This window comes from Cynocephalus volans, chromosome 8, assembly GCF_027409185.1.
Source record: "Cynocephalus volans isolate mCynVol1 chromosome 8, mCynVol1.pri, whole genome shotgun sequence".
NCBI classification, from domain to species: domain Eukaryota; kingdom Metazoa; phylum Chordata; class Mammalia; order Dermoptera; family Cynocephalidae; genus Cynocephalus; species Cynocephalus volans.
In genome coordinates, this window is record NC_084467.1 from 82,476,351 (window position 1) to 82,492,541 (window position 16,191).

The 16,191-nt window shown below is 37.6% G+C and overlaps 1 protein-coding gene across 1 annotated transcript; it reads right to left on the reverse strand.

Moving 5' to 3' along the window:
- Window positions 1–2,609: 2,609 nt before the first annotated feature.
- On the reverse strand, window positions 2,610–13,996 carry DNTTIP2 (deoxynucleotidyltransferase terminal interacting protein 2). Its single transcript, XM_063105108.1, has 7 exons — window positions 13,917–13,996; window positions 11,509–13,121; window positions 9,797–9,935; window positions 7,673–7,768; window positions 6,448–6,612; window positions 4,825–4,934; window positions 2,610–4,009 (listed from the first exon to the last, which is right to left on the reverse strand). Exons 1-7 carry the CDS (start codon window positions 13,986–13,988, stop codon window positions 3,916–3,918), a joined length of 2,289 nt encoding a protein of 762 aa, XP_062961178.1. The 5' UTR covers window positions 13,989–13,996; the 3' UTR covers window positions 2,610–3,915.
- Between the last annotated feature and the right edge of the window lie 2,195 nt (window positions 13,997–16,191).

Consider the following 16,191-nt stretch of genomic DNA (forward strand, 5'->3'; position numbering starts at 1 on the left):
GATAAAACTTTGCAAACACAGATCTCTTCATATAGATGACCACGTGCACATACAAGTACAGTCATTGCCACATAACATTTTGGTCACAATGGATCGCATATACAGCAGTGGTCCCATAAGATTATAATGGAGTTGGAGGTGTGTAGTAGGATATACCATCTATCTTCGTGTAAGGACACTGTGTGATGTTCACACAACGAAATTGCCTAAGGATGCATTTCTCAGAATCCCTGTCATTAAGCAACACATGTTGTATTTCTTTCCTGCCATTGAAAAAGTTCAAAGAACACTTCCAAAGACACTTGTAGTATTCTTCACTGCATATAACCAAAATTCATGTGGTAATTGTAACTAAATCTAACCATATTTTTCATATCCGTATTTTATTTTTTCCCTTAATGAACAAGACTTTCATACTTTCAGAATTTCAGTATGTTGCACGGGGTTGAGGTCAGGATTGTGTTACCTGAACCCTACCAGTCCCTGCTTTGCAATCCTGACAAAGGAGGTTGTAAGCCACTAGGTACAACAGCCAGTGGGAAATAAAGTACCACATATAATAGCGAGAAGATTACTCTAATTGCAGGACTTCTGAGGTAAGCTGTGATGGAACAACTTATGTTCCCGTCATCTCCATCCACCATGCCCCACCCTTAATAGGAATGGCCTGGCTTCAGAGAAGCCCCGAGTCCAGTTTCCCACTTTGTTTGGAAGAGAATACAACAGGTCTGTGCCCAAATAGGTCAAGAGTGATTGCTCATGGTTTCTGACCTGTTTAATACAGCAACTCTATTCGTTTATAAAAATATGGTCCAGTGAACATCTTGGACTTACATCAATCTGGTTAGCAACTCCTCTTCCCTTAGGAGGGGTAACTGGAAAGGAGGCAGGTGGGAATAGAACTTCCCAAATACCATGCTGAAGCCTTCAGTACCACACAAATGCAAAAGTGTGTGGGTTATATTTTGATTTTACAGCAAGTTCTATGCTGTACCGTTAGATTGAACAACAGTACTGTTAAATTCAAGAATTTCAGTTGCTGTCATACTTTTAAAAGAAAATGGTAGTGGTTACAAATCATTATGTTTTATAGTAATTTGTTATGCAGTGATAACCAGGACAAACGTACTACCCACTACTGATCACCCAGACCTAGAATAGTTATGGCTTTCCCACAGCTGGTATTCACTATTTATTGATAACCCTTTCCATTTCAGAACCCCACCATGGTTATCTAATTTTAGATTTCATAGTTCACTTGAGATGTTTTATTTCTTTGATAGAACACTGATCTGCTTATGACATTTAATTATAGGTCATACTGTTGACGCTACTTCTTGGAAGCATCCATCCCCTCTTCACTTTTAAAACAAAACATTTCTTCTTCACTTTAAAAACTGTGTAACAATGAGAAGACTTGAATTTTACATTTTAACTAGATAGTTGTTTGGAGAATTGGTTAACTAGAAAGCCCTTTTTGTTTCAACCTTACTCAAAACTCTAAATAAAAATATATTAATCAGTTCAATTAAATGAGTACAATTCAATTAAGTAAACAATTTTTGATGGTTCAGGATCCTGTCGTAGGTAGTTATTAACACTAGTTGTAATTGCCTGGGAGACTGAACCAAATGAGTACCTCACACATATCCCAGAACTCGTGTTAAAATTTTTTTTTCATTTTATTTCTAAGAGTTGTATCCTATGATTCTATCCGTTACTCAACGTTTTACTGAACTTTTCTATATGGGCTCCCCCCACACCTTTTCCTTTCTTTTGAAACCCTGCCATTTATTCTCTGGACAGCCAAGTATGGCCTCTAGTCTAGCATCCTTGTTATTGGGACCCATAAGAGACATTTTGTCAGGTCTCAATAGGAATGATGGTGTTTCTCTAGAGCAGTTGGTTTCTGTCATATGGTAAAACACTGAACACAGAACTGATTGTTAGATGCTAGGAACCCAGCCCAGAGTCCACCTTTATCAACTGTAGTTAGCTTCACAGCACCTACTTTAACTTTACCCTGGCTTCATTTCTTCCATCATTTTCCTAGCCCTTATTTCCTAGTTGTGTTAGACACTTTAATAAGCTATTTTAAAAGCACTTTGGAACAAGACGGAGTATAAATATGACATTCTTTTAGAAATCTTTCAAGATCTTCTTAGGGTATTTTGAAGGCCTTTTGTCAGCACACTGTACTATAGCAACCCTCTGTACTCTTTATAATGCTTTTCTGGTACTTTTAGTCAGTAAGCCTTAAAATAATTCCAGTAGGTGAAGTGAGGTTAGTGACACAGGACAAAGTCACTAAAACTTGTCTCTCAACAGTTGCTTTGCTTAAAAAGCAAAAGACAAATTCATCCACTATTCAAATACCCAGATATTGTAAAAGGCCAGGAGCACTAAAAGAGACTAAAAGGTAGTTTACTACTTTCTGACTTACTTACAATTACACTTTTAGATACTTTACTGTTTTGAAGATTTAAAAGAAATTTGTGAGGATCACATTTGACATGAAAAAGCTGTTATTTTAATTCCTTACAATAAATGTTAACAGGTGACTAAATGATTTTTAGTTGAATAATCTGTTTATTTCACCAAATAAAGTAAATATTTTACATTTGTTAAAAACTCTACTTTGCTCCGTTATTTAAGTGGCTTACAAAATACATGTAACAAAATAAAGATGAATCAGTGGAGACAAAACAAATTGTTAGTTACATGTTAAAATGTAACTAAAAGTAAATACTCAAAACACATTTTGCTCTAAGTGCAGTCTTGAAATATTGATTTAACCTGTTCTAGAATTCATGCATCAGAAAACAGCATGAAAATCATATGGCAGATTAAGGTGATCCACACTTGGAGCCTGAGAATAACTGGGTTGATCCTCAGTTCTGTCTGTGCAGAGAAACATACCAAATGATCTACAACTTTGGGTGTTCTTACAGCATAAAAGCATAAGTTGAAGAAATGTTCTGCTAATAACGTATCCTGGTAGAAGCATAAAGTATAGATTAACTCAGTTATTTCTTCTTCCTGTTTTGATATTTAATTCTCTCATACCAGATCCTCATTTTACCCAGTAGAAGACAAAACATAATATTCTTGAAATAAAAGTTTTTCTTAAAAGAATAGACACAGATGCTTCCCTAACTCCACTTATGAATGTTACTATCTGTTCTGCTATTTCTAGGTTGCTTGTGACCCTAAGCAGTAAAATTAAAATATGAGATTTCACATTTACTGAAATCTCAAGGAAGTGGTATGCTGGGAAAATAAAGGACCAGTAAATAATGATGTAAAGTAAGCTACAACTCACCAAGAAGCATTAATAGAAATGACCAACACTCACTGGGTGCCAGAAAGCAGCTTAGCCAGGATGCCTACCTGTGCTATTGGACATGAGATAAAATAGGCCACTTCACCTGGCCAAGTTCAAATTATATTGTTTAATTGTTTCGTTTGGAACACAACATTGAGTCTGGATAAAAATCAATTTTTCCTCCTGTTTCATTCCTTTGTTTTCAACTGTGACTTATACTAGAAATAAAGAGATATCTGTATCCCAACTTCATCAACTTTCTGGATCTGAATTTGCAGCTAATTATAGGGCATTGTCTGTTTACCATCTCCCCCATACTGAATTACATATTAATTACAATATTGTTTATATAGCTTTGATCATTTTTTAAAGTTTTTGAACATGTTATACTTTCTAAATAGCTTTTAATTAAACTTTCTTTAAATAACCAAGCACTGAGAACTCTGCAAAAAATAAATCAACATTTTCCAAACAGAAACCTCTATAACAGGGCCAGTCTATGTTAATTTATGTGATGGTGTTAGGTTTCAAAACATCTCTAGTAAATAAATAAAAGGGAGATGTAAATACTGTGGTTTGCTTGGTGAATCTTAATTGCGAAATTTCTTCTTCTTTCGGAACTTTTTTCCTGCTGCATTTGCTGCTTTTTCAGCCATGATTTCTGAGTACTTCCTCCGGTTAAATCTGGAAAGAAAAATAAAATCTTTTATGTTCTAAAGTATAACACATCAGATATTAGAAGTTAATGTAACCTTGGGAAAAAGATTCTAAATCTCAAAATATTTTGCATGTTTACTGTCTGTTCATCACACATGTACTAAGTTTCCACCATGTGTGAGGAGCCATACTAGAAGTTGGGGATAGAGCAGTGGACAAGACAGCTATAGTCTCTGCCCTTACAATCTAGTGAGAAAAAAATGGCAAATGTAATGAGACTTCTGAAAACTTTCAGCCACCAGATACCCGTGCACTATACCTATCTACTAGGCAATGTCAAATGTTCTAAACATTTTTGTGGGATAAAAATGCAAAAACAAGGACTAGGCAAGACAAAAAGTTTATAATTACCTGAAAACATACAATATGATATATATTTGATAGGACCTGAGAAAACATAGACCAATGGTTTTTGAAGTGTGGTCTGCAGACAAGACCCTTTCAAGGGGCCCACTAGGTAAAAACTATTTTCACAAGAGTACTAAGGCATTAATTAATTGCCCTTTTCACCCTCATTCTCTCATGAGTGTAGAGTGTTCCAGAGGCTACATGATGTGCAATATCTGCAGAAGCAGATACGGGTTTCTAAATGTCTGTAATAATTACCAGACATTAAACAGATTTGCACTAAATTATTTTTGTTATTTTCAGGAAAATATGATAATATATAAAGGATAATTATTTTAAAATGAGTTAAATATTGTTAAATCATCTGAAATTTTATAAGCTTATGCGTATTTTAAAGAAAAATATGTTATAAAGTGAAATATAAATTCCTTTACCTTCTGAACTCAGAATCAGCCAGCAATTCTTCCACAATAGTTCTTTTCCTTTGTTTCTTGGGAATTCGTGAATGGTAAAAGTCAGCTGGATTGTCAACAATGGTTCCAATCTATGAACAATTGATTGAAATAAGTCATGCAATACCTGAATCCAAGTTCCTTTCACATCTCACTGCAGCGCTAACAAACATTATACCAATATTAAAGTTAGTTTTGCCATTTTTTTAAGTAAAAATAAATTACCTACTCAGCACACTGGTGCTACTAATGACATTTCTTCATTAGTTTACAGTAGACCCCAAATTTCTTTTATATAATTAGTGCTAAACAGTACAGTAAATACATGATGAATAGTGTAAATAAAGGAGAAGAGTAAAACAAAGAATATAAACTTTTTTGTTTCAGTTTCCCAACTCAATGAAACAGACACATAAATAAATTCTACTGCATATCTGTTTGATCTCCTAGGTTATCATAAATGCTGCAAGCTTAGAAACTTGGGGGCCACTGTGCATTTGTTCATACATTCAGCCAATTTACAGAGTGCCTACTATGTGCCAGGCACTGTACTAGGTGTCAGGGAAAAACAAAGACAAACACATCTGGTCCCTGCTAGTGAGCAGCTTACAGTCTTAAGGAAGATCCAAACAGGTACCTAAAAAATTAAAGCATAACATAATATACACAGAATGAAACACTATAGATGCTCTGAAGACCAAGTGAACAATTCCACCTAAAGGAGGAAGGAAGCTTTGAGAAAAGATATTTTAACTTGGATGTGTATGGGTAAAATTTCATCAAACAAGGAAGAGCCAAGCACATGCAAAGTCAAAGAATGCAATGACTGGTATGTACATGTTCTGAGAAGACTGAGTAGCTGAGTGTGTTGCAACTTAAGAAAGCGATATGACTAAAGAAGGGATGGTGAACTAGTTTGGGTACAGATTATGAAGGGCCAAACTAAGGGGTATAGACTCTACCATATATATCATAAAGAATCACTGAAGTTTTCTAAGCAGAGGTGTAACATGAACAGATTTTTTTTTTTGTAATATGTGACTGGCTACAACATGGAAGATGAACCGGAAGGGAGAGCAGAACTGGAGGCAGAAGACGATTACACTAATCCAGATGAGTGACAAAAAAGGTAGTCAAGAAGAACAAAATGAACTTGAGGATAAATCAACTGGACTTTGGAAAACACTTTGAAAGCCAACTTCTTAACTATTTTTCAGAATTTGCCCGGGGATACCCCTCTACCTTGAAAAGAGAAAGAGATTGATACAAATGACTCCCTCTTTTCCCCCTCCATCCTGCACGGACTCCTGCTCTTATGCTAGTACTAGTCATATATCATATATCGAACCTTATATGCTCACTAAGTTTCAGAGAACTAACCTGGAAACCCAGCTACCACTTCTAACACCCTCTCTCTGTGGGAACCTATTACAAGCTGGTGGCTGTCTGAATTGGGTTCTGACCATTATTGTATATGGCCTAAGCACATATGGTCCATATGTTAGGCATGCACATTGTAAATAGTCATCTATTTTAAGAGTAAACATCACTACAGTGCTTTCCAAACAAAAATCCAGAGAACATCTCTACTACTATGTTTCATACCTGGAAGTACTTAGGAAAGCCATCTCTATCATTTTTCTTGTAAAACCTTTTTGGGTCCATGCTTGCTCTCATCTTCAGTGCTTTGAGATCATTTTTCAGTTCATCTGTCAATTCTGGAGCTTTCATACCAAACCAGCCATCCCCTGCAGTTTTCTGTCGCTCTTTCTGAAATTCAGATTTCAAAAATAAATGTTCCAACTTCAGTAAGCTGAGAGTATACATTATAACTCGTTTCTCCCAAAATTATACAGAAAATTTTGTAAATTAAAAACAAGTGGTTGCTTTATATAAAGCATTTATCTCCAAGATTACCTTTATAAAGGGAAGTAAATCACAAAAAGTGATTTCTCTGGTAAATTAGGCACGTTATCAATCTCATGAATGAGGGCTCCTCAAAATTTATTTTGTATCTTAGCAAGTAAATGCTGACTTGCTGGGAGAAGAACACACAGCTTCAATTTTTATTGTCTTAAAATAGCCCATGTATAAAAACATTTTCACTTCTGGAGTTTATATGTAAACATTAACATTTTTATTCAGTCACCCAGGTGTCTCAGAAAACCACTCACTCCAATAGTCCAGAAATTTGTATTATTTCAAAAGTAAAATAAAAACTTATTTTTTGGAAAACTTTTAGCCAGTTATATGTTTAATTTTATTTTGTTTCATTCATACTACAAATATTTATTGAGTGCCCATCACGTGCCAGGGTGTTTCACATTAGTGACATCACTGGAGTACAATCCTCAACTTTCCTCCAAGCTCTCTTGGTAACTTCTTTATGCTTATTAGTTGAAGTAGCAAAGCAGCAGACAGAAGCCATCCCCATTATTTTATTAAACTCATTTGGCAAACTAAATAGACTAAGGTTTTTAGCTGGCTACATTAAGTTCTCTACAGTAGTCTGCAACAGAGCCCCTAACCTTTAGTAAACATTACCTATAAACAAAGAATTGTGAACAGTGCCCTATATGTTGGCTATCACTGTTTTAAGGCAGATAAGAAAAGCTATACCTATGGGCACCCCTGTGGCTGCAAAGGTGAAAATTCATACAAAACATGTTTATGGAACCATATTTTATTGCCCTTAGATATCTGTAATAATTTTCTTTGGAACCACATACAGATCAATAGATATAGTTTAATTGTATAACCATGACACATAAGCTGAAAATATATAGTCAAACACATCTAAGCATTCTAAATAATAAGTCACCGTACTTACTCTGCGTTTTTTCTGAAGTTGATGCTTCGATTCACTATATGGTGGGACACAGTAGTTTTTTTCAAAATCAGGTGTAATGATGGCTTTCTGCAGAAGCTATAAAAACATAAAACTGATTTTAAAATAATGTCAGAATGTTACATAATTTTTTCAACATTTTAAACTTTCATCTTTTCCTAAATGACTTCTGAATTTTTTGTTACTTGCCTAAGCTAATTAAATAGTCTCACAAAACTGTGTGATTAAAAGGAACCCAGGGCAGTTAATATTTTTCCCAGTGCAAGAACCAAACAAGATTGTTCTGTAGCCCTCAAAATAGTTCACACAGGAATATAGCTAAAGCATTAATTTGGCAATGACATTTTAAATTATCAATTCATAAATTAACAGATACCAAGGTAAAGGGTCAGATCCCCTTACTGGCCAGCCCCCTCTCCCCTAAAAGACATTACCAGTCAGTCACTCAATTTCAGTTCAGGCCCAGACGTTTCTGACTGGTATAGTAGCAGTCTAGGTTTTCCTACCACTCAGAAAAGAGAGCATGACATTTATTTATTTATTTATTATTATTTTTTTTTTTCTTTTTTCGTGACCGGCACTCAGCCAGTGAGTGCACCGGTCATTCCTATATAGGATCCGAACACGCGGCCGGAGCGTCGCCGCGCTACCAGCGCAGCATGCTACCGAGTGCGCCACGGGATCGGCCCTGAGAGCATGACATTTACTCAACAGATGATTAAGAGCTTGCTGTGGGTCAAGTACTATACTAGGCTCTAAACAGTGGTTTTCAACTGGGAGCAATTGGCAATGTCTGGAGAAAATTTTGATGGCGAGGGGAAACGAATACTGGCATGTAGTGCGTAGAGGCCAGGGATCTGCTAAACATCCTACAATGCACAGAACATTCTCCCACAATTAAGAATTATGTAACCCAAAACGTCAGTGGTGCTGACACTGAGAAATCCTGTTTCAGGAACACGAAGATAGAAGACAGTGAATTAATGATTACATCACATGATCAATAATGAATCGGATCTACACTAGGTGTTACGGAAACAGAGAGGAGGAGGGGGAGAGGGAAAAAAAGGGAGAAGTGGATCAAAGAATGTTTCCCAAGAGCAGTGACCTATGATCTCTGCACTGGCCTGGAAAAGAGCAGGATATGTTCAGGGAACTACAGTAGTCTTCAATGGCAAGAATACAGCAGGTGGAGAACAGTCAGGGCTAGCAGTTGAGAGGCACCTTTAAGGCTCTGAGGAAACATTGAAGAACTTAAGCAGGAGAATACCAAGTCAGACTTGTGTTTTTACAAAGAGAAATCTAGTAGGTGTATATAGGATGGCTAGAATAACAAAGAAAATGGAGACAGGATCAATAAGGAGGTTACTGGAGTAGTCTAGATGAGAAATAAAGGCCTGCAGTAGCTGCTGAAGGTGGCTTGAAAAGGAGGGAATAGGGAAGCATTATCCGCCAGGCTTGATGACTGACTGCAAAAGGGGAAGAGATTTTGGTGTCATTAACCAAGATAGAGAATACAAAAGAAGGTAGTTCTGGCAGGGAAGAGAAAGGAATTAGTGAGGTCAAGTGCCTGAGTGCATCTAAATGGACAAACAGGCACTTGGATTTTAAAGTTCTGGAGTAAAGACATATCAAGGATAGAAAATACAGATATAGGAGAAAGCAGTGCAAGGTGTTAGCTAAAGCTAAGGGTTTGGGTAAGGTTACCCATACAGTAATTCCTTCTGAAATGATATATAAAATTTTATGTCTATATGCACATGTGCATTTTTTCCTGGTTGGGGAGGCAGGTACTCAAGTTTTCAGATGCTCAACAGGGTCCAGAACAGTTAAGAACTATAAGTATAGCAAGAAAAGAGAATGGGATCATATCTGGTAAGTGCATAAAGAGGAATACCGGTCCTGTATTAATTTATTTTTCAAACATTGCCTTTAATAGATAGGACTCTATTAAAAAAAGAAATAATTATTTTAAACAGAGGGAAAAAAGGAGCACAATAGGCCAATTTCACTTTAGGACAATTAGTCTTTTACCAAGGACTAATCATTTCTAGAAGTGATTGGTTACTTCTATGAAAACCTAACAGGACACCTCATGTAACTTACCTCACTTTTCTTTTTCTCCTTGATCTGTGTTAGGGTTTTCTTATTAGACTGTAGTTTGTCTGCATTGAAATTAATATACAAACCACCCAGCTGCTTGATACTCAGACCAGGGTCTATGCTGCTGCTTGTCAACTTCAGACTGGAAGAGAAATTATCATTAAAGATCAGGTAATTAAATCAAAATGGAAACAAATTAAGGTTACACTTTAAAAATCACTTACTCTTCTCTTCCCTTATACTGTCAATGATAAAGGCATCATCTTTGCAATGAAGTTCCAAAAAACTGAATAAATATACATATTTTAAATCTAGTGAAGTCATTTAGAAGAAACTCTGGGATGAATAATGAATTCAACAAAAAAGCCTTTTGGGAACACATACAAATTTATTCCCCAGATTTTCTTAGAGGATTAAGGCCATGTAATATGCCAATAGATTTTATAAAGGAAAGAATTACAGAAAAGGGATTTTATAAAGAAAAGAATTACAGAAAAGGGGAGGAGGGAATACACCTGGTATTTCAGCTCAACTTCATATACAGGCAGTCAGTTAATAAATATACATATCTCCATCTCTAAACCAGTGAGAAAAAAAATAAAACCAATGAGAAAGATGAGTTCTTCTACTCTGAACTTCTAAGTTATTAAAACTTAGAATGTTTTCCTGGGTGACTAAGGGTATTTGGTAGTGTGTCTAAATCAATGAGTCTTAAACAGCAATGAGCATCCATCCCACAGGAGTGTTTTAAAAATATAAATGTCATACCCCAGACCTGCCATATCAGAATTTTCTGCAGTTGACCTGAGCGCCTGTTAAATTTATGTAATGAGAATTTCTACTTTATACTACTGAAGGGTCCTTTTTATAACCAAGTATGCTTGGTCTTATAGGTCACTTCCTTCCCTAATTATTCATATAAATTGAGTAGTTGAAAGCATAATCAACTTCTATTGGTAAGTGAAAACATTCCATTATTCTGCCTTGACAGTAATTCTTAGCACTATGAGCACATTAGAATGAACATGGGGAGGAGTGTGGCTTTTAAAAAATAAGTATGCCTGAGCCTAGCTTCAGACATTTATTGCACTGGTTAAGAGTAAAGACTGGGTATCTGCTAATACATAGCTCCTTACAAGGCTGGCTATATTTCCAATGTTGCCACCAGGGACCTATGCCTAGGAAAAACAAGTTTAAAACAAAAATAAAGAAACTAAAAAAACAGCCACAAACAGCGCCTTTCAATGGATGATGAATGGGATTATAGGTGATTATCATACTTTTCTTTTCTTTTTTTTTTTTTTTTTTTTTTTGGTTTTGGCAGCTGGATGGTCAGGGTATCCATACTCTTGACCTTGGTATTATGAGAACCAGGATCTAACCAAGTGTCTTTTCTATGTTTTTTAATTTCTATACAATTAACATGTAGAAAAAAAACCAAGTTATTTTCCTCTCCCTTTTATACTGCAGAAAAATCTTAATGACTTGTAATATATCACGAAAAGGAGCATTTTAAGCTGTCATCAGTGGAAAAAATAGGACTAACAACGGTACTCACAAAAACGATGGAAATGCTGAATAGAAGAGCTCTTCCATAATGCAAGGCAGTAATTTTCTCAGTTCTCATACTTTCTAATATTTTGTATTTTTATTGTAAATGAACTACTTGAAATATATATGAAAAAGTTAATTTTAAAAATAAAGGTAAAACTTACAGTTTAGACTTTGTGCTATTTAGTAAGTCATCTTCATCACTAAACTCACTATCTTTATTTCTGTCACTGTCTGATGGTTCTTCTTCACTTTTTTCTTCCTCTTCTTCCTCTTTTTCTTCCTCAGTGGAAACCTCACTTGCTTTGTCTTCCTCTTCCAAGTAAAAATTTTTATCAGCACTCAATCCAGGAGTTGTGTCAATTACAAACAATGTATTGTCACATGACGTATTTCCCAAGTCTCCACTCAATGACTCCTTTTGGCCACTATTTTCAACAAAACACAAAGTGTCCTCTTCATTTTCACTGTTTTCAGACTGCTGGCTTTCATCACTGCTGAGAACTAATAAAACGGAATCATCTTTATCCTGAGATGTGTTGAGCTCAGAGGTGTATAGTTTGGTATCACAACCTAAATTCCTTTCACTACTCATGTCGTTGCCTACACCTATAATTGAGGACTCTTTATCATCATAACTACTACCACAATCCTCAAACTTTGTCAAGTCACTTGTTTTTATGGTGCTTTTTCTCTCTTCATCCCATCTGTCCACTTCCACAACTGCGAATGTTTGAGCTAATGATTTCACTACAGCCCCACAGTTCAGATTTGAGGGCTCTGATGTGATTTTGTCATTTTGGGGGGTCAAACGCCCTCGAAAAACAATCTCCTGTAGTTCAGAAAGAGTCAGCTGAGAATTCTTCTCATTCATTTCTTTTCTCTCATCTATTATCACATTGGCCTCTTCGTCCGAAGCCTTACAATTCTGCTTGCTTATTTCTTCGAGAGAGGCAACGTTGTCCTGCTTTTCCCCTCTTACATTAAAATGTTGGCGTTTTTGTACCGTTAGTATTTTTTCTGAACTTCTGTGGAAGGAATCATCATCAAAGTCATTAAAAATTTCATTGTTACAGAAATTTGGCTCATTTATTTGAGAAAGAGATCTTGCTTGTAAATGAGAAGTGTATCTGGTATCTGAATCCTCTAAATTCATAGGTATATCCATGATTTCATTTCCTGGTACAATCTTAGTATCTGTCTTCTCAGTTTGTGCCTGTAATTTCCTCTGCACACTCCTGGTTCTCCTAGTTGCAATTCCAGAAAATGAAATGTCTGAGCACGATGACTCAGCATCAGATATACCTTCCGCGTGTGATTCTTGGCTTGGATCTATTATAGATTTAGCCTTACTTCTTTTGGTTCTTGTAGGTATTTCTGTGGAATTCACAATTCTAGAAATACCTGAAACATGAGATTCTGCTTCAGAGAGGACTTCTTCAGTATGAGAAGGAGTTAGTTTTGGCCTTTTCCTAACACTGGACACAGGGGTGCATGAAATTAAGATCTGCCTTCTCCTAGTTATTCTAAAAATGGGTTCCTGGAGCTCAGACACAGAAGAACAATTTGACTCTGCTTCAGAGATTTCTCCATTAGTAGATGGTTCGGCTTTCTCTGGTAGTAAGCCTGTAGTTCTGCTTTTCCTCCTAATGGTTTTAGGAGCTTTAGGTATTGAACTTTTCCCCCCAGGGGTCTGTGATTCACCAGTACTTCTGTCATCAGATCCAGATTCCTTCCTGCTTTTTGGATGCACTTGAATCCCTTTAGCAGCATAACTCTGCAAGCCAGAGAAAACACAATTTAGGTAGGGCTGGAACAAGAGCAAAGTCAATGAGGCATCGCCCCCAGGAACAAAATTTAAGAGGGTACTAAAAAAACCCAGTAAACAAGATTATTACAAAAAACAAAAACAAAACTCCCATGATTTAAAAAAATTTAAAAATTTAAATACCGGATCCGACCCTGCATTTGCTTCTGTAGCCTCAACCTAGTCCTGGATCTGACTTCGGGAAGCAGAACAAATAAGTGAAAAGAGAATTTTCTCAAAGTCAAACATGCTACGTGGACCAACATTCTGACCCACATATAGAGGAAGAGGGGAGAAGGGGAATACTAAATCTGAGCAAAGATGTGTTCGGAAACACGAGGAGAATGGGCCGCTGCACTAGAGAACTGCTGCTCTGTTCCCTTCATCGCAGAATCGCGAGGCAGAGGACGTTTAGAGCCACGGAGAGCCACCAGGCGGCGTCACCACAGCCTCCCCAAGTGAAAACGATGCCTTTCTCTCCAACCCCGCCAAATTTCAGTAAAGTTAAAAGGCCGAGCCGTGTATCTGAATTAAGGAGCTGAACGACCCAAAGCAAGTTGCGTAACTTCTCTTCCATACGAAGAACTGCCTTAAAGGACAGTGGTGAGGACTGAACAGTTTCCATGACAGGATTAGCGCGAGGCCTGGTACACCGCAGCCCGGCAAACTCGGGCCCTCGCCATCGGTCGTGCTCACGCTCCGCGGGACCTTTGCGCCGCTCTGAGAAGCGGCGAGCGGAAATAGGTAAGACTTGGGATCTCCTACCTCCTGCTGGGAGCTTTCAGCCGATCGGGCTTGGAGCCCAGCCCGAGAGCGTGCGGACCTGGTGACCACCATCTTGCCGGCTTCCGGCTTCCCGGCGGCCACCGCGACTTCCCCCTGTTCCGGCGCCCCGGACGTGCGTCAGAGGAGTGCCTCCTTCGAGTTTTCCGCGCGGATCCCGTAACTGGCGAGAATCTCATACTTACCTTCGTTCTGCCGGTTCAGGGCTGGCCAGGCGGAGACGGAAGCTCTCCAGGGCCAAGGGTTTTAGCGTTCACTTTAGTGCTGTAGAAGGAAAACCATACTTTTGCTGGGAGAGCTTCTTAAGGGCAGCAAAACCCGCAGTGACGGAGGGCTTTCGTTCCGTTTCACACAAACTGGAAAATCGCATCTTCTGCCCCACTTTCCATCCGTCCTCTCACTTGTTCAGTAATTCCGAAGGTCTTAATGTAGCCATGGGTGTGGCCAAGGAAGTTGTTTGCGTTATTTATACCTTAAAAAAATGTATTCGTATATTTGTGAAGTTAAATATAAACCAAATAAAACTTAAAGACTTGGTTAGGGTAAGGGTTGTATGTTAAGTGCCTCAGGAACTTGGAGATTATTTAGGAAGCTATATAATCTAAATGTGAGATGGTGTTTAGGAAGTGGAAATAAGCAGAAAATGTGAAAGGAAGTGTAAAGGAGCGACACACACACACACACACACACACACACACACACACACTCACTCACTCACTCACTCACTCACTCACTCACTCACTCACTCACTCACTCACTCACTCACTCACACTTGCTGTGAAAGGTAGAGAATGACCAGAATCAGAAGGTTTGGGTTTTCTTTTAGAATGAAAGGTGGAGAACTAGAGTATGTTTGAGGGGATGGAAAAGGATTGAAGAATACAGACAGTCCTGATTTACAAGATTGATTTACGATTTTTCGACTTTAGGATGGATGGGTTTATCCGGATAGTAAAATGCATTTTCGACTTACCATATTTTCAACTTACATGGGTTTATCGGGAGAAGTGGAGGAGAAGGGGTGAGTGCCTCCCCCAGTGTATTGTCTCCTCTACTTCTTTATAACGGAAAACGAATTTTTTCCTTAAAGTCACAGGGCACAAATTATACGGCGGACACATTGCCTCCCAGCTAAGTAGCTCCTTTTATAGTTTCCCTTGCAGCCACATGTGGCTAAGTGAGAAAGTTTTGGCCAATTACATATAAATTGTTGTGTAGTTCTTTAGGGACATAGTCTTAGAAAGAAGGAGGTCCTCCCTGATTTCTTAACCTTCATTTTACTTCCTGGCAGGTTGTATTCTCTGGTTTTCAGGCAGCACTTTTGTGCCATGGGGATGTGGGCCATGCTCTATAGGTGGTATAGCAATGAGAAGGAAAACAACACGAGTTCCTGCAACTTGTGGAGCTGCTGTATCAGAATAGTCTACATGGAGATTTCTTTTGCTTGAGAGAAACACCTTTTCTAAAGCCACTTATTTCAGTATTTTCTATTTGTGGTTGAGCCTAATTTTAACTGAAGAACTGAATTAAAAAATAGGGGTGGAGGCGTTAGCCACAGAAGAATGCACCTTTCTTTGGAGCAGGAGGGAAGAGTTAATATTTGAAGAAGCGGGGAGAATGTAAATGCAAGGAAATTAAAGTGAAGAGAAGAGGAGTGGATTTTGAGTAGATAACCTTAATCTTCTCTGTAACTAGAAGGTGATTCATCTCAGAAGAACGGAAAAGGTTTAGACTGACTTGTGGGAAATGTGGTAAGGAGCAAAAAGAAGAAATTTTAGTAGGGCCAAGTAGCTGTGAAACTATAAGATGAACGGGAGAGAAAATAGGCTAGATTTGAAGAGGTGAATGGTGTGGAGGAAGGAAAGTGAACCAACGAGGTAGTGGAGATAAAAGCAGCAGAGAACAGCAGCATCAATCATAATAATAGAATTGAGCACTATACTATCTGCTGGATACTAGTCTAAGTGCTTTACAGGTATTCACTCATTTAATCTCTACCACTTTAACTTGAGCAAATGCATGCAAACAAATTAAGATGATAAAGGTGGATGTAGGAAATTGGGAGAATACAGAAAATTATTCAGTGTGTATGATTCACTTATAAGCATTGCCCCTTTCAAGTAAAAAAAAAAAAAAAAAAAGAGAGAGAGAAAAGAAAAAACTCCCAAACATTAACAATCTAAGGTCAAGAAACAAATAACATACCAAAATTAGTAATTCTCATATCACGAGAAGACTGAACTAGTCTATCAACAGG